Source organism: Gopherus evgoodei, chromosome 5, assembly GCF_007399415.2.
Source record: "Gopherus evgoodei ecotype Sinaloan lineage chromosome 5, rGopEvg1_v1.p, whole genome shotgun sequence".
In the NCBI taxonomy this organism is placed as follows: Eukaryota; Metazoa; Chordata; order Testudines; family Testudinidae; genus Gopherus; species Gopherus evgoodei.
In genome coordinates, this window is record NC_044326.1 from 81,918,194 (window position 1) to 81,942,999 (window position 24,806).

Here is a 24,806-nt window from a genome sequence, read left to right on the forward strand (position 1 = left end):
AATTTAAGAGTTTTGAGTATCAAGCATTATTACCTACACATTATGAGTAATCTATAACCAAAAATTATTCTGTGATTTCAAATAACTAAACTTGGCAACTCTGTAAACTGCTCAGACCATGCACAAACATAGATTAAATTACTCACAATGTATTATACATTCAAATCTAATATTAGAGTTCCATTCAGCTCCAAACCTTTTCCTTAGCAATCACGCACTAGCACAACAGAGTTGCTTTCAAAGCTTCACTCCGTATTAATAAACAAGAAAAAAACCTAAAGCTGTGGTTTCTGTCCAATTCATTATTTAATTATATTTTCTTCCATACAGGACCGGCACTAGTGTTTTTAGTGCCCGAGGCGCAGGGCCATTTCGCTGCCCCGCGCGCTGGTCCCGCAGCTCCAGTGGACCTGCTGCAGGCGTGCCTGCGGGAGGTCCACCGGAGCCGCGGGAGCAGCGGACCCTCCGCAGGAATGCCTGCGGCAGCTCCACTGCAGCCACGGGACCAGGGGACCCTCCACAGGCATGCCTGCGGCAGGTCCACCGGAGCCGCCTGCCGCCCCCCCCCGACAAAATGCCGCCCCCCAATAATCCTGGCACCCTAGGCGATTGCCTAGGCCACCTAAATGGAAGCACCGGCCCTGCTTCCATACAAAAATGTATATGCAGTTTGTTTAGGGAACATTAATATATGCAAATATAATACAAATGTCTTTTTAAAATATTAAAAATGTCAGGTTGTTAAGATGATTGAAACCCTGGAATGATTAAAGACGGGCTTATTCTAGAGAGAAGAAATCACCAACATTTAATTTGGAGGGAGAAAATGTGAGTATAATAGATTTAATAAAAAGAGAATTATCAGTATCCATGTGCTTGTGAAGTTTTAAATTAAATGGTTTAAAGTGAAGTGCAAAGTTTTCTTCAAATATAGATGACTTAAGTACTGCTGCAGCGTTCTGAGGATTTGCCTTCTTGCAATCATAAACCTGCTCATACAGTAGATTAGCTACACTCACAACAGATAGCCCTAGAAGAATTAATGCTCCTTTGCAAATTGACCACTCATTTAGGCATGAATTGTTTTTAGCAAAGGTTGCACTGCTACCGTTTTAGAGAAAATGGAAGCTGAATACTTTGAATTATTTGAGACTCAAACCTCTATTACATGTACCCATGCTTTCTGTCAACCCAAAGAAAGGGAGGAGTTAGGTTCTGCCTTAAGGTCAATCCTGACAAATCCCATTGACTTCCCCCCGCTTGTACAAAACATGAATTAGGGTGAAGTTTGGTCCAAGCAAGGCCTGGGCCTAGCGGCACCAGACCATACAGCTTAAGAACCAAATGCTCAAAAACAGAGATCCAAGTTTCATGGGCAAAAATGTATTTGCAACTACATGTTGGCTGTTGTGTGAACAATATTGGAATTCACATATGTGAATAGCAAGGTGTTTAAATGGCACTTGCATGCACAAACACCAACTTTGCCCCTACACTGGCTATAATTTCCTGTGCAAACAGAGACACAACTGTTTGTGCATTTTTCCATAGAAGCATTGGGTCTCCTGCTGGAAATTTGGGTTTTGAGATAAAGGAGGTTCTTGTAATTAACAAAAGCTGAAGTGCAGTTGCAATTTAGTTTAATGAAGTTGCACGGGCAGTGGGAGCACACAGGCCTTCTAGAACGTGTGAGGTGTCAGGACTCACTTGGAAAAGAGGAAACGCACTTCGTAAGCGTTAATGGATAAGACTTAATAGGGATACAAAATAGAGCATGTAAAGCTACATTCTCGGCCAGCATCTGACCAGCTCAGCCCAGGGCCTGACGAGTCCCGATCACCTCCGTTCTCTGCAGCCCTGACACTGACTATTAAACAAACCGGCAAATCTGCTGCAGAGGCGGGGGGCTACCCCACACCAGCTCTCGCCCACCCGCCTCTGCTTTGCTTCTAAGCAGGGGTCAGGGAACCATCCGGGTCCTGGACTCTCTGAACAGAGCCAGCCACGTGACCGTAGCCCCATCCCGACTGGCAGGGGAGGGGGCGGGGCTTTGTCCCCCTAGTAGCAGGGGCTCGGTCTATGCGGTCACTTCCTGTGTTGGTGTGTTGCTAGGTAACGTGTATGGCCGCGCGGGCCGGCTGGGGTTCAGTCTCCGCCTCTCCGATCAATGCAGCTGCGACGGCGACGGCAGGAGCGGAGCGGCCGCTGCGCAGCGCCTAGAGCGAGCCCCCCCCGGACGGGCCCGCGCGGGCACGGGACAGGCAGCCACGGGAGGTGGGACCCGTCTGTGGAGGGGCGGCCGCAGGGCCCGGCTCGTGGGGCAGGGGAGGGGGCGCTGTCCCCGGGCGGTCGGGCCCCGGGGCCGGGTTTCCATGGGTCAGAGCTAGTGTGCGCCCTGCAGCGCAGACCTGCCCGGGGCGGGCTGATTCCGCCGCATGCCGGCGCCTCCTGCAGCGCCCCGGGGCAGCCCGAGCGAAGGGTCTGACAGATCCTCGCTTTAATCACTCTGGTCCATTGTTTAAACCCTCAGGAGAGAGTTGAGTTCACTGGAGCAGCGAGCTGAGGGCGTGAAAACGAGGAGAACCTGCATAAGAGTCATTTCTCCAGACCTTTTCCCCACCATGTCTGATGAAGAGATTGGCACCACTTTAGCATATACCAAGAGCCCCAAGGTCTCCAGAAGAACCACTTTTCAGGTAAATTATTTTACCCCACCTTATCTGATAAAAAATCAGCCAACTCTATGCTAGCCAAACTGGCAAACCTCCTAGTGTACAGCTTATCCTAGTAAAAAAAAAACAACGTGCTTTTACCAGGATAATCTATACCAGTTTGGCAAGTGAAGTAAAAGCACTTTCATGCAGGTACATATACAGTAGAGTTTTTGCCAGTGTAGAAATGTCACCAAAAATCACACTCCTAAACAACATTACTATATTGGCTAAAGTTTCTACTGTAGACCTGGCCTTTGTGTTACTAAGGTTAGCAACAAAAACAACTCTGCTGTCAATATGCCAGAAAAGCAAAAACTTCAACACCTACACTTTCCTATCTTAAAAGTGGAATTGACATTCTCATTTAGTTTCTGTGTACTTCTTTAGAAAAATCATGCTGAGGTTTTCTTGATCTCCTAAATATACACAATAATTGTCCTTGATTAAAGTAAAACATCTATTTTAAACCAATTAAAAGCAAGGAACTTCAGACTACAAATCCTGGGTGGGTAACTTTTGCATGCAGCCAATTTGATACAATAGCTTTGTATTGGTCATGAAAAGATTTTAGCACATGCTTAATTTCTAAATCAATGAGATTTGTTATGTGCTTGAAGATGAACACATGCATAAATCTTTGCGTGATCAGGGTTTAAGTTTTGAAGGTTGGAGGTGATGTTTACAGAAGGATGTGTCCTGTCGGGTAACAAACTACACAGCAGGTGACTGAGGTTTAGGAGATATATACACACACACCTAGCAGGAGATCTTAGAAGCAACACAAAATGTCTTCAATACAAAGTTTTTCTTTTCCTCAGTCACCTGCTGTGTAGTTTGTCTAGTGTATATTTGTTTGTTTCTTACTTACATCATCTGCTGCCAAAAATAAAGGATCTGATGATGGGTAGATATTTTCTAGCTAGATTCTGTTGGACCTGAAAAGATCTATGTGGCCTTTTTGTGAAAGCACATTAATGAAGCTTATATGCACTTTTCTGGAGGTTCTAACTGCTTCCATGTTGCTAGTGGCTGGTAATTTTTGAGCAAGAAAACACTCTCTCTACTATTGACTAGCGTGGGAGGGGAGCTGCCTAATAGGCTTGCTTTTGTGGCTCCCCTTCTTAAATGCTTATCTCTCCCCATTCATTGTATAGGGAGCCTAGGTACCTAACTCAGGCTTTTTGGATTCCAGTGCTTTCCAAGGCACCTAAAAGTAAAGCCTTGTGACAGCACTGTAGCTCCTAAGTCCCTTTGGATCTGGGCTGAAGTGACTTATCCCATGTCACACAGCAGGCAATATCAGAAACAGGCCATGTCTTCTGACTCCCAGTCAAGCGACTTGTTAACTAGGCAAGTGTTTTCCAAAGAGTGGGTAAGTCCACTGCGGAAGAGGGAGCACAAAGTTCAAAGGAGCTGGAGGTGTTACTCAAAAGATACACAAACTAAGGCCTGGACTACACTGGGTGGGGATCGATCTAAGATACGCAGCCTCAGCTACGAGAATAGTATAGCTGAAGCCGACGAATCTTAGATCAAATTAAAATTACTTACTTTGCATCTTTGTGGCGCGCCGCAGCTCCCCCATTGACTTTGCTTCCGCCTCTCACCGAGCTGGAGTTCAGCAGTCGACAGGAGAGCAATCGGGGATCAATTTATCGCATAACGTACATGTACCCTAAGATGCATAGACTTTTATCAGTAGATGGCAAGGATATGGGGCGGGGTGGTGGTGAGGGTGTGTCCAATTGATGGTGTTTTCCTGAAAGGTGCATCAGCTTTCAAAATGTTGGAAAACACTGTACTATACCCTCACCCCCAAATATTCAGATCTGTTACTGTCCCAAAACATTTTTTGTTAGTGGGAAGAATGAGAGTTGAACTTGAAGTAATGGATCTTTCCTTTTGAATAAAAGTTATCTGTTAAAATATTTCAGAATGAGCTACAAGAAGCAATTTCTGCTCGTGCAGCAAGACAGCAAACTGCTGAATACTCAGATGACTTTGACAGTGATGAAGATGGTATGTTAAATAGCAGCGGTTTTGTATGTGTTCTCCCCCTCCCACCCTTCACTGATAGATCACTAAAGATCCTGTGGCGCTAATACGGTTTAATGTACCAAGATTCCATATTACAACTACTTCTAAATTATGTACCCTGTCCTGCTCAATAAAGTTAGGACCAGAATTCCCATTGATATCAGAAGGTGCAAGATTGGACCTTGGTTTTTCCTCAGTTTAGGGTCTATATAATTTTTAAGGATTTTTTTACTTTTTTCTACAGACAAAGCCCTAATGAATCAGTTGCCTCCCTGCTTGGGATCCTGTCTCTTTAAAGGAAGTTTGGCCTTTTAAATGTCATAAATTACTTTTAAGACACTTCATCCATGTGATACTTGGTTTTTACTCACCATATCTGCCAGATCTTTTAGATTAAACTGATGTGCAAAGGCTCAGACTTTCCTTTACAGACAGATTGCACAGCAGGTCCCTTTCTGCATTTGACACGTTGCTTTGATACCTCTGTGTACTTTAGTGCCCCCCCCCCCACACACACACTTTTTTTTTTCTTTTTACCTGAAACAACTCAGATCAAACAGTAATAACAGGCAAGGTTCTATAAAACAGCTTTCTTAAACAAAACTATACTTTGTGGCAGGGCCGGCCTTAGAGAAAATGGCACTCTGGGCAAACTTGTATTTTGGTCTCCCTGGCTCCCATGGGCATGGTGACCCCCCCATTGCCTCTGCCCCTGTTAGTGCCCCCTATTGCCCTGGGCTCTGTGGGCTCCAGGGTCTCCCCACCCCCCTTGGCACTTCTAAACCCTGCACTGTGCACCCTTTGACCTTGCACCCCCCTCCTAGACCCACATGGAGAAACTGAGGTGGACGCGTGGAGCAGCAGGCATTGTTGCTTGCTCCCCCAAATGTTGTTCCTCCATGTACTCCTAGGGGGCTGTGATGTGGGGACCAAGGAGTGATGTCAGGGCTGTGTGCATCCAGGTCAAACTTTCCCTATCTGGGCTGAGTAAGAAGAGAGCAGGAGAGTAGCAGCACCTGATGCTCGCTTCACAGCACAGCCCAGGTGGGGAAAGTTTGACCTGGACGCACAAAGTGCTTCTTGCTCCCCTCTTCACCGCCCCTTAGAGGGATGTGAAGGAACATTGGGGGAGGGGGGGGCAAGCAGTATCTGTGCATCACCGCTTCCTCACCCACCTAGGTTCCTATGCCAGGTGTAAGAAGGGAGAAATGTGGGAGCCCCCACCACGCATCGCTCCGCTGCTAGCTGGGAGCAATTTCTGACTGTACACCAGCAGCACACAGCTCTCTGTGCCTGGGTGGTCTACCCCTAAGGCCATCTCTGCTTCGGGGTCTTGTGCAGAATGGGGCAGAGACCATGTCTTATTTGCGAAGTTTACAATGTAAATTTCTAATGGACACAACTAGTGAGTGTAACATAGAGGGGCATGAGGAATCAGAAAAGTTCCAGTAATAAGATTCCATGCTTGCTCATTTTATAGTATGTGTCAATCTTTATGCTTCTGCTTGGAGAAGTAGGTTTTTAGAAGGAACTTGATTCTGGTGATGGCAGGAATTAACTAATGAAGACTGGGACGGCATTCTGTGCATAGGGTTCAGAATAGAAAAAGGCAGGAGACAGGACTGGGAAAAAGAAGCAAAGTAAATAAGATCAGTGAAATTGGGGGCAAGATAATAGGAGTTAAGGTCAGAGATGTTGGCCAGAGCAGAACTGTACAAAGAATTTTCGTATGGTATAAAATGTGAGATTGCTGTATCTCTTTTATACATCAAATACAAATCTAATATAGAAGTTGATGAAAATACATTGTTTTGGGATATTCTAGAAGAACTCCCTGAAAATAATTCAGCTGTTGAAAACACAAATAAGAAATCAGTTGCCTTTAATATTACCCTCTCAGATGATGAGACTACTCAGAAAAAGGCCCTTTTGAAAAGTGAAATTGCTGATGACTTGACCTCACTATTACATGAAGAGAAACTTCAACAGATGACAATTTTGAAAAGCCAAAACTTGAGTGGTGACAGAGAAGATGAAACAGAATGTTTATTCATTGAAAAATTAACTTGTCGTGATAATGAAGGTGACCACTGTAATGAATCACATATGGCTATACTGCAAAATGAAAGAGAAGAAATTACTCAACATGAATTTGAAAACAAACCAGTACCAAAGCTAAGGGAGCAAAGAATCAAAAATATATCTTCAGGTAAAAAGAAGGCACTTGAATTTTGTTGCTGCTATTTGTGTATTCGTATTATTATAATTTTAAATGAATCTAATATTGGAAATGAAAATGTTAGAATTGTTTAGACTTCAGTATAGGGTGTGGTTTCAATATCTTTAATATCAAAGAGGATCAGAGTTTTTAACTAATTTTTTAAGTGCTCCTTTTAACATTCTGCAACTGCCCGCCATAAGTAACTAGATAAACTGACATTCTAGGCAAATAAAAGATTGCTGAAATCACATGATAGACTATGTCAGAAAGAGAGAACAGAGAGTGGTATATAGTAAGCCGCACTCTGGGAATTTATGCTGTAGCAGTGTCCACAGGTGACATTACTGCGTGGCAAACTTGTGCGCTGTTGATTCAGACCCTGGTTTGCCATGCAGTAACTTGCCACATATCAATGATATTTTATCTTGAGATAAATCCATGGCCCATTTACTATTAATGATGAGAAAACACAAACTGCAATGAGTGGTGTGTGATGAACAGTAGCAAACACTTTGTAATTTCCCCACTTCCACACACACAGTGGCAGCAAAGCTTCATGTACTTTAATCTGAAAATCTTTCTTTGGACAGACACAAGTTCAGACGTCCTTTATCTAAAAAGCAAGTACACAAACACCTGCTTCTCCTCTCCAACAGGCAACCAATTTTAAATTATCTCATGTTTAGACAATTTGATCTAATCTCTGATCAGTGACTTCCTCTAATGAAGGACAAGCTTGGCCTCTTTCTTTGATATTCTAATGGCTTATTGAGGACAAATTCACTTTATTTATTTGGAAGTCTTTCCTCCCATTAAGAGTTTAATTAGTGTTTAAACAGTGTGGATGGCCTTGATGAGCCCTGTGCACTAAGATAAATTTCACTCTTGTTTGCGCTATAGGGTTTATGAAATGATATTTTAGAAAACGGCACTCAGTACACCCATTGTACTTGCACACCCATTGTACTTAGGGTGACCAGATGTCTCGATTTTATAGGGAGAGTCCTGATTTCTGGGTCTTTTTCTTATATAGGCTCCTGTTACTCCCCCATCCTGATTTTTCACACTTGCTGTCTGGTCACCCTAATTGTACTGTTACTTCCTAATGCTTAGACACAAATACTTCCATGGCTAGCTCTGGGTTTGGAAGTTCATTTTGGATATGGGTTAGCATGCAGAGAAGCACACCAAGCAACACATTTCAGTGTTCCCTCTGTTCTGAATGAATCTAGTCCTTGTAAAAGATGTCAGGCAGGATAGCTGTACTGCCACTGGCTGCCTGGGGACAGCTGTGGATTGGGAAAAATGAGTTTTTGCTTGAAAAAAGGCATTTAATTTAGCACTGCTTTGAAGGCTCTGCAACTTGTCTGGGAAAATGCTAACTGTAGTGGCTGTTCCCAGGTTCCTCCACCCTGTTCCTTGACAGCACACTATATTTCTTTGTGACTGCTGAGCCCTGAACTTTTTAGAAAAGGTACAGCAATAGATGCATAGAAGGGGGCAAATATCCCAATAGTCACCTGGCTCCTCCCACCACCCTTCTCTCTGCATTTATTTTTTCCCCACAAATTTGATCTATTCTGCCCTGCGCAGAGGGAAGCATAAGGGTTCATGTAATAAGTCTAGTGGTCGTATAAAAAGAATAGAGAAGGATCACAATGGAAGGTGTTCCCACAGCAGTGCTGCATTAGACTGATGCTGTTTTTGCTGCCTTTGTTAGGTTTATCCAGTCTATTTGGTTTGCCTTCCTGGCTCCAGATAAACACCCAGGTATAATGCTCAAAGTGTATATCTAAATATGTACAGAGAACATCACAAATTGAAAGATGAACTTCTGGTCTGTGTCCTTACATTGCATTCAAAGCTTCAAAACTTTGGTTAAAATTTCTGAAGACATGTTTTTTAACTGTCTCTCTCATATAGTTGGCTGCATTTGTTCTGGTTTTGTTGTTTTCATCTTCATTGTGGTAAGAGCCTCGGGATATTTCATTTTTTTTTAAATAATATGTCATGGTCATTGACCTGCTGTGACTGCTGCTTATTTACTGAAGATAGGGATTCATCTGAAAATGTTAGTTAAACCTAAACTGACAAAATAATATTCCAAACTGAATAAAGTATTTTTAGTGGATGATGTTGAAATAACAACATTTATTGTCAGCTGAGAATGTCAGCATTTCTGCACTGGATGATCATTATAAACCATCACCTCAACCAAGAAGTGTCTTAAGAAAGAGCAGCCATGTAGAAGACAAAGATGTTGCCAGGGCAGAAGATAAGGCTTCTTCTAGTTACAGATTATCTTCATTTTCTGCACCATCCTCCCTAACTAGGCTGAGTGACATAATAACAACATCTGAGAAAAGGACACTTGCTGAAAGCCCTAGTCCTGAGGTAAGAGAATTATTGTATCTATTATATTTGTGCATAGTTATCTGTTTTTTTCTTCTACGTATGTTTTGCCTATTCTAAACTGTGGACTAGCATAATCTGCATTAGAGGCTCCTTGGATTGAAAAAGTGGAGCTTCTATGGGAAATAGTCTCCTACATCTGCAACTTTGAGCATTCTGTTGCCTTGCTGTATCTCTTTATTGATCTACAAGGAAGTAGTTCTCAGCTATAGGTCATTAGTATTGGCAGAATTTGTGGTATGTAGTATTGGCAGAATTTGATCTTTATTTTTTATAATTTCAGTGGATAATATCAGTATTTATTTTAAAGTATTTTTCCAATTTTTATTGATTTTAGTTTTTCATGATTTTGCAAAATTATGGGTTTTAAGCAATTTTTTTGTATTTAGCTATTTAAATTTTCACTGTTGCATGAAATTATGGATGGAGCCAGACAATGTGGTGGGGGGGGTCAGACAGTAATTATTTGATGACAGTAGACCTTAAGGTTCAGAAAATTAAAGCTTTATAGCCATTAAAACATAAATTGTCAACATCATATGTCTAAATATACAAAACAAATAGCAGTGGGTTTTTTTACTTCACCTGTCTGTAAATTTTTATTAATATTGATGGAAATATTTTTAGTGGATTTGTGTGTGCAAAGTGAAATTGACATTTACCAGTAAAAATCTAATCCTTCCAAGCCTAGAGGTATGTTGTTATAAAAAAGTTCTATCCCTTTTCACGCACATTTTTCTTCAGCAATGTAACATGATTAATAAGTTGTATGTAAAGATTTCTTTATGCTGTAAACAGAGACCTAAAGATGACTGCATTAATTTTGTTTTCTCAAAATTGGTGGATGATGGTGTGGAAAGAAGGTCAGAGGGGACAGGATCCTTCCTCCATAAGATCGAAAAATGCTCTAGGCAGTACACCTAGTTACCATGTCAGCATGCAGAACCTTTCCACAGAGGAAGGGTAGTGGCCTATGTTGAGTCTCAAACTGACTAGTATATATGCTACTTATCAGCAGTATTCAGAGGAACTGCAGCAGGTTGAACACTACTCTTTGTTTTTGTGTCCTGCCATTGGAAGAGTGCCTAATTGTGCCTGCAGGATTCTTATGGCAGAAGGTACAGCTGACAGCATCTTTGCTCTTCTTTGCCATGTCTAGTGCTCCACATTTGGGACGAAGGGGGTGTGACTAGCAATGTGCACCAAAGTCCTGTTCTGTTTCTCCCCTGTGTGAATGTTGCAGGCACAACTAAAAGGTTCCTAGTTTGCATTAACATCACTTCTTTTGACACCCCTATAGCCCAAACTGTGGGGCAGTATAGACAAGCCATCCACTTCATTATGAAGGGCAGGATTTGACCTTAATGTGTGATGAGTTTACAGTCTTTTTAAAATCTGTTTGTTTACCTTTACATCTCCTTTAAATTAAACAGTAGCCATATTTTTCTTCAGGAACTTTAAATATTGCATAGAAAACTATGTTGTAAAGCAAGTTAACTGATTTTGATTCAGTGTGAATTGTTCATGTTGCTTATGCTGTCACTTTCTGCTTTAAGGGTCCGTGGCTAACAAGCTCTCCAGCACCATTCCCTATTCATTTTCATTCAGCTGATGAAATATCTGCAGACTCCAGTTTGTTAATGTGTGGCGAAGGCTCTCCTTCAAAAGGTATAAATCAATATACTTCATATAGAAGCATTATACTTGAATATGTGCAACCAGTGAAATAATAGAATTGCTTAGCATAAGTAACTTTTAAGGGCCTGATACTACTGTCCATGATGTCAGTGTAGTCTGTTTTCATTGATAGAGGTGGATCCAACCCCAAGCTTATTTTAGAAATCTGAGACTAGCTACAATATGCATCTCTCCTGTATTATTATGTATTATTGGTGTCAGTTTGTTGCAGAGGAGTAATCAATAAGGTTACATCTACAGTACACACTGCTTTTGGTGGCCTATAGTATACATACCCATGTAGCCCCTCCTAATATAAATAGTAGTGTAGCCAGTGGGGCATGACTTAGGCGAGTAAAGACATACTGAAAGGATGTGGGTAGGTATGTGAATACATACCCTACACATTTTCTACTTTCCCAAGCTGAGCCTTCCTATCTACATTACTGTTTTTAGTAGCGTAGTATCAGAGGGGTAGCCGTGTTAGTCTGGATCTGTAAAAGCAGCAAAGAATCCTGTGGCACCTTATAGACTAACAGACGTTTTGGAGCATGAGCTTTCGTGGGTGAATACCCACTTCCTCAGATGCATGTAGTGGAAATTTCCAGGGGCAGGTATATATATGCTAGCAAGCAAGCTAGAGATAACGAGGTCAGTTCAATCAGGGAGGATGAGGCCCTGTTCTAGCAGTTGAGGTGTGAAAACCAAGAGAGGAGAAACTGGTTCTGTAGTTGGCAAGCCATTCACAGTCTTTGTTCAATCCTGAGCTGATGGTGTCAAATTTGCAGATGAACTGAAGCTCAGCAGTTTCTCTTTGAAGGAGGACCAGACTTCAAAGAGAAACTGCTGAGCTTCAGTTCATCTGCAATAAAATAAAAATTACATTTGTTGCTTCAGTAATATTAACTTGTAATATGATTTGTATGTATACTTTTGTAAGTCATTAAAGTGTACAGAAGATAATTTGTCTTGTGTCAAGCTTAATAAACTTTTTCATACATGAATATTCTAAGTACCATATAGAAATTTTTTCTTAAAAATTACATCTCTTGATTTCTCATTTCTCATATCCCATATTGGTTTTTTGACTTGCTTTAGGCCAGGATCAAACAGAAGACAATGACTGCAGGGATTTGAAATTGGAGAATAATGGCAGAAAATCCCCATCTGTGATAGAACTAATGATGACTACAGTGTATGAGAAAACTAAGAAACTACAGAAGTCAAGTGATTACCAGCTTGAAGAAAATTTGCGAACATTGGAAGAGAAATTCATTGCTAATGGCATAAAGGAAGTGTCACTGAATAATAAATCTGAAGACATGGCAGAAGTGAGCACTTCAGAGGACTCGGACAAGGTATCTTTTAAACATATAATTTTGTATCATAATTTATAATAACGTCCTGGAAGATTCAGTAAAAAGTTACCATATGAAACTTGTTGGTTCCCTCTTGTATATGTACAGATATTATTTTATAATAGAATCAGTATTAGAAGCCACGCATTGCTGCCTGGTTTCTGGTATTGATTCTGTTACAAAATAGCATCAATTTTGAGAAGATGAGGGCAACATACATTCAATGAATATTTAAAATCAAATAAAAGGACCAAACTTTGGGCTTGCTGGCCTTATTTAAATCCACGTCTAGAATTTAAAATAAACCGGGTCAGATCTTTAGGAGGTATAAACTGGCTTAGATCAGTTGAGGTTAATATACCAGTGGAAGGTCTAATTTACGATGTTTTAAGTGCTGTTCACATCAGTGATTTGTATAATGCTTATGTTGTTAGCTATAGTACAAGGCAAAAAGAAAATATATTTATACTTAGATTGAAAGCTTTTTAGGGCTAGGACTGTCTTTTTGTTCTATTTGAGCCCAGCATGCTGGGGTCCTGGTCCATAACTAGGACTGTTCAGCACTCTGGTAATACAAGTAATGAATAATAACTGTATACTATCTACTTTCTCTTTCTATATTAGAACACTTTTAAAATGTAATCCCAACTAAATAGTGATGTTTCTGTGTAAAGTACTGTCATGGAGATTATGGTATACTTTATTTTGATCTTTTTTATAAGATCATGCTGGACTTCATGTTGGCTACATTTTGTTGATTATAATAAGCACAAAGAATGGCAGAAAATACTTGTTCACCTTCCTTTCATTCATATTTTGCACTCCCGTATTTTATGAAGCTTCTGTTACAGCATTTCCAGAGTATATGCCGCAGAACTGGTTTTGTTGTTTGACAGTAGGTATAATATTTTTATTTTTCCTTTTCGGTTTGTTAGAAAGAATTTGAATATAAGGAGACACTTTCACAAAAAGTGAGACCTTCTTCATCAAGCAGGTAAGTAAACGATACTTATATGTCAGTGTTTACAATCTGATCCCATCTGATATGATCTCTTTCGAAAGGTAAAATACACATGATTGACACACACTGGCCACTCATTCATCACACCCATCATCACCCCGTCACCAACATCTGGCCTTCTGTGGAAGGGTGCTGGAGGAGGGGAGGTGCAGATTTTTTGCAGGGTGACAACTCTCCACATCTCCACTGACAGATCAGACCCACCAAGGGCCTTTGTCAAAATCTTCATCTATTTGTGCCATGAGACCCACAAGTGACTCTAGCCCACGGTTTTACTCCTGGGAGATTTCTGCACCACCACATATGTGCAGAATTATGTCCCCCACAGATTTCGTTGCTTCCCTGCAGAAAAATGACTTTCTGATGGGGAAGCAAAGGGAACCCATAAGAGCGGTCACGCGACCCTCCCCAGCAGTATGTTTCGGGTGCCCAGGGCAGCCGGCAGAGAGGTAAATCACTGTGGGGCAGGGGGCAGGACTGGAGAAGACTGGCTGGTGGCTCCTACCCTGTGCTGGGCTCAGTTTCTAGTCCCAGCTAGGCTGGGGAGGACAGGACTTCCCCTTCCCCTGCATAGCGTCCGGAGACCCCAGATTTCTCCCCCAGCTGCAGGAATCTCTGCAAACTCTTCACCCCCTCTGCTTCTTGCGTCCATCACGCCTGAGCTGCAGGGGGAGGGATCCTTGTACAGGGAGCTGGTCTCCCATCCACTCAACCCCGTGCATCCAGACCCCCTCATACCCAATCCCTCCAACCAAGTCTCCCCCACCCCTATTCCTGGACCACCCCAACGAGCCACCTGGAATCCCAACCCCACCAGGCCCCAACCAGCTGCTTCTGGATCCCCACCCCACTGAGCCCCACTCCCCCAGCATGTAAACTCCCCCCGCACTGACCCTCCATGCCCAACAGCCCCCGCCAAGCTCTATCCCCCCCACACCCAGATACGTACCCCAGCTGAGCCCCAACCACTTCACCTGGACACTCCTGCAGACTCCCATTACCTTTGCACCTGGAAACCCCGAACAAGCCCCTGTGCATCCAGATTCCCCCCATCCCCTTACTGAGCCACCCGCACCTAGATTGCCCCACACTGAACCCTCTCAACCCACACCTGGATCCCCCCACACTAAGCCCCTCCACACTTGGATCTTGCATTGCTGAGCCTGCCTGCCCACACCTGGTACATTTAGCACAGAGGGGCAGGGCCCTGGGGTGTTTCTGGGGCAGGTCCAGTCCTTGCTCTGTATCAGGGTTGGGTGCAGCCTCATCGCTGAGTCCGTGTCCCAGGGGGGAGCTGCACAGTGATCTCCCACCTCTGTGCATCCAGTGACCTGTGCTCCCCAATGCCATGCCGGAGCCTCCACATTTATTTGATAAACAAAATTTGCAGCATTTTTAATTTTTGGCGCAGAATGTTCTCAGGAGTAACAGTTTGTACCTGTCTCGACATGTTCTTGTTAGATTAAAGCATATAGGACTTCTAATACTTGAACTGAAATTATTGTGTTTGTGGAGTTCACATTCTCTACTGAGTTGGCTAGCAGATTTTTTGTAGGTCCTGCAGGTTGTTTTAGTAATGATAAAATCCATGTGAAAGCAGAAATAGACAATTCAAGCTGTCTCCTCCTCTTCCTCTCCCCCCTCGCCCCCCGCGAAAGACATAAGCTTGTGAAAACAGGATTATAAGCAATATCTTGATGTAACTTCAATGAGAAGGCGCTCTGCTTGGCATCCACTATAAGAAACTGAAAGCTTATTTTGATATACTTATGAATTCATGCTTCACAGGTCTCTGTCGTCTACATACTTGAAGAAAGCTGGGAAAACCATCCCTCCATCTACAACTACATCTTCTCAATACTTGGGAACATTAAGGGTCTTGGACAATAAACACTTACAAAAATATAGTGCTGAGCTTGACAAAGCGGATAGTCTACGAGCAGCTGTTTATCAGGTAAATTTTGGCATATCAAAAGCCTACCTGAAAAGATTCTACCAATAAGAATAAAAGCCTGTTAATTGTACTCAATATCTGTATGCACCTTTCTTAAATCAAGCCTTTTTTTTTTTATTCTTAAAACATTATGCTTCACTACAAAGGGTGGATTCAGATGAGAAGGAAACAAACTTATCTCTCTCTTTTACTGTTGTGGCAAAATGTTTTTAAACACAATAGATGATCTCCATTATTATATTTGTTGTTTTTTATTTTTAATATGTATTCTGTACATCTTTTCTCTGTATTTTCTGTTCCAAAGGCACGTTTAATGGGAAAGGTAAAAAGAACTTGATGTCAGATCTTAAATTTTTCCCCGGAGCAGCATAATCTATCTGAATTCTGCTGCCCTCTATAGTAAAAAGGAGCATAAATCTCAACTATGGTCATAGCCGTCTATTTATCATAAGTTATTTCCACATAAGGAAAATCATATTCACTTAACTTAACAGTTTAATGGTTCTAAATGTCATGCTGTCTCAAGTATTTTGTGTTCATTGACTCATACCCACTTTCTAAAGTCAAATAGTCTTCATTAAGATATTTTAGCTTCTCAGTACAACATACTAAACGCATGAACAAATGTACAAAATTTGACCCTGATCCTGAAAACACTCTCCCACTTCTAAAACTTTGTGGATGTCTATAGTCCTTGACGTCAATGAGTTGTGGACTTTTCATAGCAGATATTTCTGAATTAAACATATAATAGGTTAGAGTTTTTTACTAAATTTTGGGATCCTGTAGATCCTAAATGGCTAAAATGTATTCTGTACTTTAAAAAAAAAAAATCACCCAGGGGAAACTTAAAATAGTGGTTGTAGATATTTTGTATTAAAAGGTTTAGTAGCTGCAGCTAATTCTTGTACATGTACACATGGGGATGCTTCCTTTGGTCCCCAACAACTATTTTTCTGATGCCCTATTGAAGATTTTGAGACGTAGTGTTATGTCATTTGTATTGCTCTTTTCTCCCATCCCTCCACCCCCCCCAGGATTTTAACATTAGAGGTAAATCAACCAGTTAACTCCTCCTTCTTTCCTGCCCTTCCATGCTCACATTCTCTTTCTTTTATTTCCATACTAAAATCTTTTTGTTAAAATAAAGTTATTAATTTCTAAAGTTTTATTCTTAAAAGTTGAAACCTTTGATCGGAATATTTTTTGTGCTGCAGATCCTCAGAATGTGGTTTAAATGACACCTCACTTCCCCCAAATGGGCTGCTGGCTATAGTAATAGTTTGCATATGTAAAATGATGATGATTATTATATATGAAAACAGAAATACTGTCAGCATTTCCTATGGTCATTACACCAGATGTTGCTTTATCAATAATACTCAGTTACTTTGGTACAAGATCTAGTTACTGCTTAAAACTCTTCAGCTACAGCTTTTTCCTTAATCTTATAGGATTGGTTGGAAAAGAAAAGGGTCTTTCTTCTGGAACTGCAGAGAATTAAAAGGAACAAAGCAGAAAATTTAAAGAATGCAAATGAAAAGGTTTGTTTAAATTTAAATATTTGATTAAATGGGAGCTAGCCAGCTGCCACTCTGTTAAGTAATGTCATTACGGTATTTGTTGTGGTGTATTTAAAAAAGGAAAGAAATACAGAAATAAAATAGTGGAAATCCCCTTCATTGGGGCCACTTTGCAACCACTCAATCATCAACAAGCATCTCTAAATCCATCATAACGAGCAACAAGAAGATTGCCCCTGTTTATGTGGAGTGGAGCTGATGTAATAACTCTTATATGTCCTGATCCTTGTGGCTGCCACAGGGAGTGTGGCTAGGGAAAAGAGGGATGTAGCTGGTGCTTCCCTGAACCCTTAGAATTCTTGGATGCCATATAAATTAAAGCTATCTTTGCAGCTCCCTTCACTTTTCACTTTGTGCTTCTTGACTGCAGCCAACAGTCTGGGTCCATCTTTGTATTTTTATTATGATGATTATGGGATAGTCTGTATTTCAGCAATGAAATTTAAGAAGTCATGTGTCTGAAGATTTTTATGCCCTGTCTTGGTTCTTCTATATTCAGCTGTACGTAAGTATCTACATTTAAAGCAACATGTATGCAATTGTATTATATTCATTTTCCTTAGGAAAAAATTAAGAGAATTTATTATTTAAGAACTAATGTTTTTTATACGCAGTCTTCAGAAGTGAATCAGAGTAGTTTTTATATCTATCAGTCTTGTAGAAAACAGCCTCATGTTATAGGTCACAAAAAATTAGTCATGCTTGAGCAGTAGTTGATATCACAACTCAACCACTGATTTAGAATGTCTTCTGCAAGTCAGTTTTCTTTCATTTATTTCTTTGGCTAACACTGCATTTGAGAGTTGAGGAAATGCAACATTTTCTGAAGTATAAACTTTTCTTATGTAGAAAGAAGCTACTAAGAAAGAAGAAGCAATTGCATCTTTTGAAGCCTGGAAGGCAATGAAAGAAAAAGAAGCAAAAAAGAAACTAGCTGACAAAAGGAAGCTAGAGGAGTTGAAGAAACGGAGAGCAGCAGAACAGAATGAAGAGAAAAAAGAAGAAGCTCAAAAGGCAGTGAGAAATCTATACCTGACAGACACTTAGCTCAAGAGAGTCCTTAGTAAAAATGTAGTTAACAACAAGAGATGGACCCAAACCATACCCCTAGAGCTGGATATCCCAATCTTTGGGAGAATTCATGTCTAGACTGTCTTCTTTGTAGCAGGGGCTAATCTCTCATCCTGTGCACATACACACATTTTTTCTATTGACATTTAGGTTTTTTTAATGTGAAACACTTTGTTCCATATACATAAAATAGTTAATTAACGGAGTAACGTGTTGGCAGCAGAAAGGCTTTTCTAATGAGCTGGGATTAGTAAATTCTTCTTGCTCCTTGTAGCAGTATCTTTTGTGGAGCTAAAACCCTGTGAATGAGCAATCCAAAGGGGGATGGGCAGGAAAGAAAAAATATCTATAACGTAAGGGAAATTTTGGAACAAAGATGTTATGCAACTTTGCTAATGAACTTGAGGTCTTCCTTAGGCATTTGAAAAATGGAAAGAAAAGAAAGCAGAATATCTAAGAGAGCAAAGTAGAAAGGAAAAACGAGCTGAAAGAATCAAGAAGAAGAAAGAAGAGGAAGCTATTGCAGAAAAGAAACGAGACAGCATGTCTGCCGTTGATAAATGGTACTGCTACAGAGGATTTAGTTACATAACTGTGTATGGGCCAGCACCTATGTCTAGTATCAGACGGGTAGCCGTGTTAGTCTGGATCTGTAAAAGCAGCAAAGAATCCTGTGGCACCTTATACACTAACAGAGGGTTTGGAGCATGAGCTTTTGTGGGTGAATACCCACTTCATCAGATGCATGTAGTGGAAATTTCCAGGGGCAGATATATATATGCAAGCAAGCTAGAGATAACGAGGTCAGTTCAATCAGGGAGGATGAGGCCATGTTCTAGCAGTTGAGGTGTGAAAACCAAGGGAGGAGAAACTGGTTCTGTAGTTGGCAAGCCATTCACAGTCTTTGTTTAATCCTGAGCTGATGGTGTCAAATTTGCAGATGAACTGAAGCTCAGCAGTTTCTCTTTGAAGTCTGGTCCTGAAGATTTTTTGCTGCAGGATGGCCACCTTAAGGTCTGCTATAGTGTGGCTGGGGAGGCTGAAGTGTTCTACAGGTTTTTGTATATTGCCATGCCGAATATCTGATTTGTGTCCATTTATCCTTTTCCGTAGAGACTTTCCAGTTTGGCCAATGTACATAGCAGAGGGGCATTGTTGGCATATGATGGCGTATATTACATTGGTGGACGTGCAGGTGAATGAACCGGTGATGGTGTGGCTGATCTGGTTAGGTCCTGTGATGGTGTCGCTGGTGTAGATATGTGGGCAGAGTTGGCATCGAGGTTTGTTGCATGGATTGGTTCCTGAGCTAGAGTTACTGTGGTGCAGTGTGCAGTTACTAGTGAGAATATGTTTCAGGTTGGCAGGTTGTCTGTGGGTGAGGACTGGCCTGCCACCCAAGGCCTGTGAAAGTGTGGGATCATTTTCCAGGATGGGTTGTAGATCCCTGATGATACGTTGGAGGGGTTTTAGCTGGGGACTGTATGTGATGGCCAGTGGAGTCCTGTTGGTTTCTTTCTTGGGTTTGTCTTGCAATAGGAGGCTTCTGGGTAAATGTCTGGTTCAGTTGATCTGTTTCCTTATTTCCTCGTGTGGGTATTGTAGTTTTGAGAATGCTTTGTGGAGATTTTGTAGGTGTTGGTCTCTGTCTGAGGGGTTGGAGCTCTGTACCCGCACGAGGAAATAAGGAAACAGATCAACAGAGCCAGACGTTTACCCAGAAGCCTCCTACTGCAAGACAAACCCAAGAAAGAAACCAACAGGACTCCACTGGCCATCACATACAGTCCCCAGCTAAAACCCCTCCAACGCATCATCAGGGATCTACAACTCTTTGTGTGTGTAGTTTGTAGTTTGTGGATTGTATTGTGTAGTGTGTGTGTGTGTGTGTGTGTGTGTGTGTAGGCTGCTGGGGCAATGTGCTGGGAGAGCAGTGGAGCCCTGATTAGGGGGCGGGACTTACCTGATTAGAGGTCCTATATAAGGAGCCAGCCAGTCAGGCAGCAGCACAGACAGCTGCAGCAGCACAGGAGCCAGCCAACAGAGCTGTAAACAGGGAAGTTTCAGTGGGCGTTTCCAGGGGGAGGTTGCAGGGGAGACTAAGACAGAGGAACCGACAAGCAAGTCAAGGGATAGGGTGGTGGTCGGGTGCCTGCTGGGGGCTTGTGTTGTGTTGACTACCAGGCGGCAGGTGGGAAGGCCATGACTGATACAGAGGCAGCAGTGAAAGACACAATGAGGATGACTGGATGTGGAAGCTGCGGCATGTACATGATCCTGGAGGGGGCTCCTGAAAAAAGCTTTGTCTGCATGAAGTGCTGCCTGATAGAGCTGATGGAAGAGAAGATCCGAGGACTGGAGATGCAGGTGCAAACTCTGGTTGCGTTCAGAAGGGGGTTTGAGCAGACAATGGAACACAGACACGAGGGGGCTGAAGGGATAAGCTCAGATGTGCAGATGGAAGCAGGACCAAAGAATTCAGAGGAGAGACTGCTGGGGAAGGAAAGTGGACGGTGGAAGCATGTGACTAAGAGAACCAGGCAGAGGAAAAGACGGGCCAGTGAAGGAGAAATAGAACTCAGGAACAGGTTTGCAGAGTTGGAAAATGAAGAAGGGGCACAGCAGGTGGTCGCTGAAGGAGAGAGGGCAAGGAAAAAGAGAAGATAGTCCTGCAAGAGGAGGGGAGGAGTCAATGGAGGCAACGCCAAATATGAGCCCCAGGAGGATTGCAAGGGGGAATAGGAATCGAGAGGACTTGCAGCCGGTGGGTGCGGGAGATAGACCGGAGAAGTGCACTGTCACCAGGAAAAGGCAGGTCTACGTGATTGGAGACTCCTTACTGAGAAGAATAGACAGGCCTGTGACTAGAGCTGATCGGGAGAACAGAAGGGTGTGCTGTATTCCGGGTGCTAAGATACAGGATGTGGACCTGAGGCTGAAAAGGATACTAGCGGGAGCGGGGAAGAATCCGTTGATTGTCCTTCATGTGGGAACGAATGATACGGCTAGATAATCTCTGGAATGTATCAAGGGAGACTATGCCAGACTGGGGAAGATGCTTAAGGAAATCGAGGCTCAGGTGATCTTCAGTGGGATTCTGCTGGTTCCTAGAGAAGGGCGACAAAGGTGTGACAAGATTATGGCGATCAACAGATGGCTCAGGCAATGGTGCTATAAGGAGGGCTTTGGGATGTACGGCCATTGGGAAGCATTTACGGACAGAAGACTGTTCTCTCGGGATGGACTTCACCTGAGCAAGGAGGGAAATAGACTTCTAGGATGGAGGCTCGCCGACCTGATTAAGAGAGCTTTAAACTAGAAATTTGGGGGAGATGTTCAGGAGATCTCCACACCGGAATTTAACCTTGAGAGTGAAGTAAACAAAGTAAGAGGGGATACAGCCATGGACAGAAGAATTGGCATAAGGAGGAAGGGTAGTGTAGATAACAGACTAACAGGTGATGTTGGTGGTAGAATGTCCATGCCTAACAGGGTACAGAATGTGAGTGAAGCCAAACGGCAAAAATTAAGATGTCTGTACACTAATGTGAGGAGCCTAGGGAACAAAATGGAGGAACTAGAGCTACTGGTGCAGGAAGTGAAACCAAATATTATAGGGATAACAGAAACGTGGTGGAATAGTAGTCATGACTGGAGTACAGGTATTGAAGGCTATGTGCTGTTTAGGAAAGATAGAAATAAAGGCAAAGGTGGTGGAGTAGCATTGTACATCAATGAGGAGGTTAACTGTAAAGAAATAAGAAGTGATGGAATGGACAAGACAGAGTCTGTCTGGGCAAAAATCACACTGGGAAAGAAAGCTACTAGAGCCTCCCCTGGGATAGTGCTTAGGGTGTGCTACAGACTGCCGGGATCTGATTTGGATATGGATAGAGACCTCTTTAATGTTTTTAAGGAAGTAAACACTAATGGGAAATGTGTGATCATGGGAGACTTTAACTTCCCAGATATAGACTGGAGGACAAGTGCTAGCAAGAATAGTAGGGATCAGATTTTTCTGGATGTGATAGCTGATGGATTCCTTCACCAAGTAGTTGAAGAACCAACAAGAGAGGATGCCATTTTAGATTTGGTTTTGGTGAGCAGTGAGGACCTCATAGAAGAAATGGTTGTAGGGGACAACCTTGGTTCGAGTGATCATGAGCTAATTCAGTTCAAACTAGATGGAAGGATAAACAAAAATAGATCTGGGACTAGGGTTTTTTATTTCAAAAGGCTAACTTTAAAGAATTAAGGAAATTAGTTAGGTAAGTGGATTGGACTTAAGAACTTGTGGATCTAAATGCGGAAGAGGCCTGGAATTAGTTTCTGCAGCTGTGACTTAAAGTATCGGAAGCCTGTGTCCCACGAAAGGGGGGGAAAAACATAGGCAGGAGTTGTAGACCAAGCTGGATGAGCAAGCATCTCAGGTGATTAAGAAAAAGCAGAAAGCCTACAAGGAGTGGAAAAAGGGTGGGATTAGCAAGGAAAGCTATCTTAGTGAGGTCAGAACATGTAGGGATAAAGTGAGAAAGACTAAAAGCCAAGTAGAGTTGAACCTTGCAAAGGGAATTAAAACCAATAGTAAAAGGTTCTATAGCCATATAAATAAGAAGAAAACAAAGAAAAAAGAAGTGGGACAGCTACACACTGAGGATGTAAAGGAGGTTAAGGATAACCTAGGCATGACCCAATATCTAAATAAGTACTTTGCCTCAGTCTTTAATAAGGCTAATGGGGAGCTTAGGGATAATGGAAGGATGACAAACGGGAATGAGGATATGGAGGTAGATATTACCATAACTGAGGTAGAAGCCATACTTGAACAGCTTAATGGGACAAAATCGGAGGGCCCGGACAATCTTCATCCGAGAATATTAAAGGAACTGGCGCATGAAATTGCAAGCCCGTTAGTGAGAATTTTTAATGAATGAGTAAACTCAGAGGTTGTACCGTACGACTGGAGAATTGCTAACTTAGTTCCTATCTTTGAGAAAGGGAGAAAGAGTGATCCGAGTAACTATAGGCCTGTTAGTTTGACATCTGTAGTATGTAAGGCCTTGGAAAAAATTTTGAAGGAGAAAGTAGTTAAGGACATTGAGGTCAATGGTAATTGGGACAAAGTACAACATGGTTTTACTAAAGATAGATCGTGCCAAACCAACCTGATCTCCTTCTTTGAAAAGGAGACAGACTATTTAGACGAAGGAAATGCAGTAGACCTAATTTACCTAGATTTCAGTAAGGCATTTGACACGGTTCCACATGCGGAATTATTAGTCAAATTGGAAAAGATGGGGATCAATATGAGAATTGAAAGGTGGATAAGGAACTGGTTAAAGGGGAGATGCTAAACGGGTCATGCTAAAGGGTGAACTGTCAGGCTGGAAGGAGGTTACTAGTGGAGTTCCTCAAGGATCGGTTCTGCGACCAATCTTATTTAACCTTTTTATTACCGACCTTGGCACAAAAAGCAGGAATGTGGTAATAAAGTTCGCGGATGACACGAAGCTGGGGGGTATTGCTAACACAGAGAAGGATCAGGATATCATACAGGAAGATCTGGACGACCTTGTAAACTGGAGTAATAGTAATAGGATGAAATTTAATAGTGAAAAGTGCAAAGTCATGCACTTAGGGATTAATAATAAGAACTTTAGATATAGACTGGGGACTCATCAGTTGGAAGCAACAGAGGAGGAGAAGGACCTTGGGGTACTGGTAGATCACAGGATGACTATGAGCCGCCATTGTGATATGGCCGTTAAAAAAGCTAATGCGGTTTTAGGATGCATTAGGCGAGGTATTTCCAGCAAAGATAAGGAGGTGTTAGTACCGTTATATAAGGCGCTGGTGAGACCCCACCTGGAATACTGTGTGCAGTTCTGGTCTCCCATGTTTAAGAAGGATGAATTCAAACTGGAACAGGTTCAGAGACGGGCTACTAGGATGATCCGAGGAATGGAAAACCTGCCTTATGAAAGGATACTCAAAGAGCTTGGCTTGTTTAGTCTAGCCAAAGAAGGCTGAGGGGGGATATGCTTGCTCTTTATAAATATATCAGAGGGATTAATATTAGGGAGGGAGAGGAATTATTTAAGCTTAGTACCAATGTAGACACAAGAACGAATGGGCATAAACGGGACACTAGGAAGTTTAGACTTGTAATTAGACGAAGGTTTCTAACCATTAGAGGAGTGAAGTTCTGAAACAGCCTCCCAAGAGGAGTAGTGGGGGCAAAAGACATATCTGGCTTTAAGATTAAGCTTGATAAGTTTATGGAAGGGATGGTATGATGGGATAGCCTAATTTTGGCAATTGATCTTTGATTGTCGCCAGATAAGTATGCCCAGTGGTTGGTGATGGGATGTTGGATGGGATGGGATCTGAGTTACTGCAGAGAATTCTTTCCTGAGTGCTGGCTGGTGAGTCTTGCCCACATGCTCAGGGTTTAGCTGATCGCCATATTTGGGGTCGGGAAGGAATTTTCCTCCAGGGCAGATTGGCAGAGGCCCTGGAGGTTTTTTGCCTTCCCCTGCAGTGTGGGGCATGGGTCACTTGCTGGTGGATTCTTTGGAGCTTGAGGTCGTCAGACCACAATTTGAAGACTTCAGTAACTCAGGCATAGGTTAGGGGTTTGTTATAGAAGTGGGTGGGTAGGGTTCTGCGGCCTGCTTTGTGCAGGGGGTCGGACTAGATGATCACATTGGTCCCTTCTGACCCTAGAATCTATGAATCATCCTGGACAATGATCCCAC

The 24,806-nt window shown here is 42.3% G+C and overlaps 1 protein-coding gene across 5 annotated transcripts in view; it reads left to right on the forward strand.

The window, feature by feature from the left end:
* The first annotated feature begins 2,133 nt into the window (after nt 1-2,133).
* The window catches only part of MAP9 (microtubule associated protein 9), a 28,015-nt gene continuing 5,342 nt past the window's right edge, over nt 2,134-24,806 (forward strand). The window contains exons 1-12 of one of the 5 annotated variants that reach the window (XM_030564622.1): nt 2,134-2,274; nt 2,531-2,696; nt 4,649-4,733; nt 6,577-6,960; nt 9,134-9,366; nt 10,941-11,052; nt 12,160-12,419; nt 13,355-13,413; nt 15,229-15,394; nt 16,849-16,938; nt 17,827-17,994; nt 18,466-18,611. In XM_030564622.1, coding sequence (XP_030420482.1) covers nt 2,168-2,274; nt 2,531-2,696; nt 4,649-4,733; nt 6,577-6,960; nt 9,134-9,366; nt 10,941-11,052; nt 12,160-12,419; nt 13,355-13,413; nt 15,229-15,394; nt 16,849-16,938; nt 17,827-17,994; nt 18,466-18,611 — 1,976 coding nt within the window. In that variant the 5' untranslated portion in view covers nt 2,134-2,167. The remainder of the gene's footprint in view (nt 2,275-2,530; nt 2,697-4,648; nt 4,734-6,576; nt 6,961-9,133; nt 9,367-10,940; nt 11,053-12,159; nt 12,420-13,354; nt 13,414-15,228; nt 15,395-16,848; nt 16,939-17,826; nt 17,995-18,465; nt 18,612-24,806) is intronic. The other 4 variants (XM_030564623.1, XM_030564624.1, XM_030564626.1 and 1 more) reach the window with 4 other exon arrangements.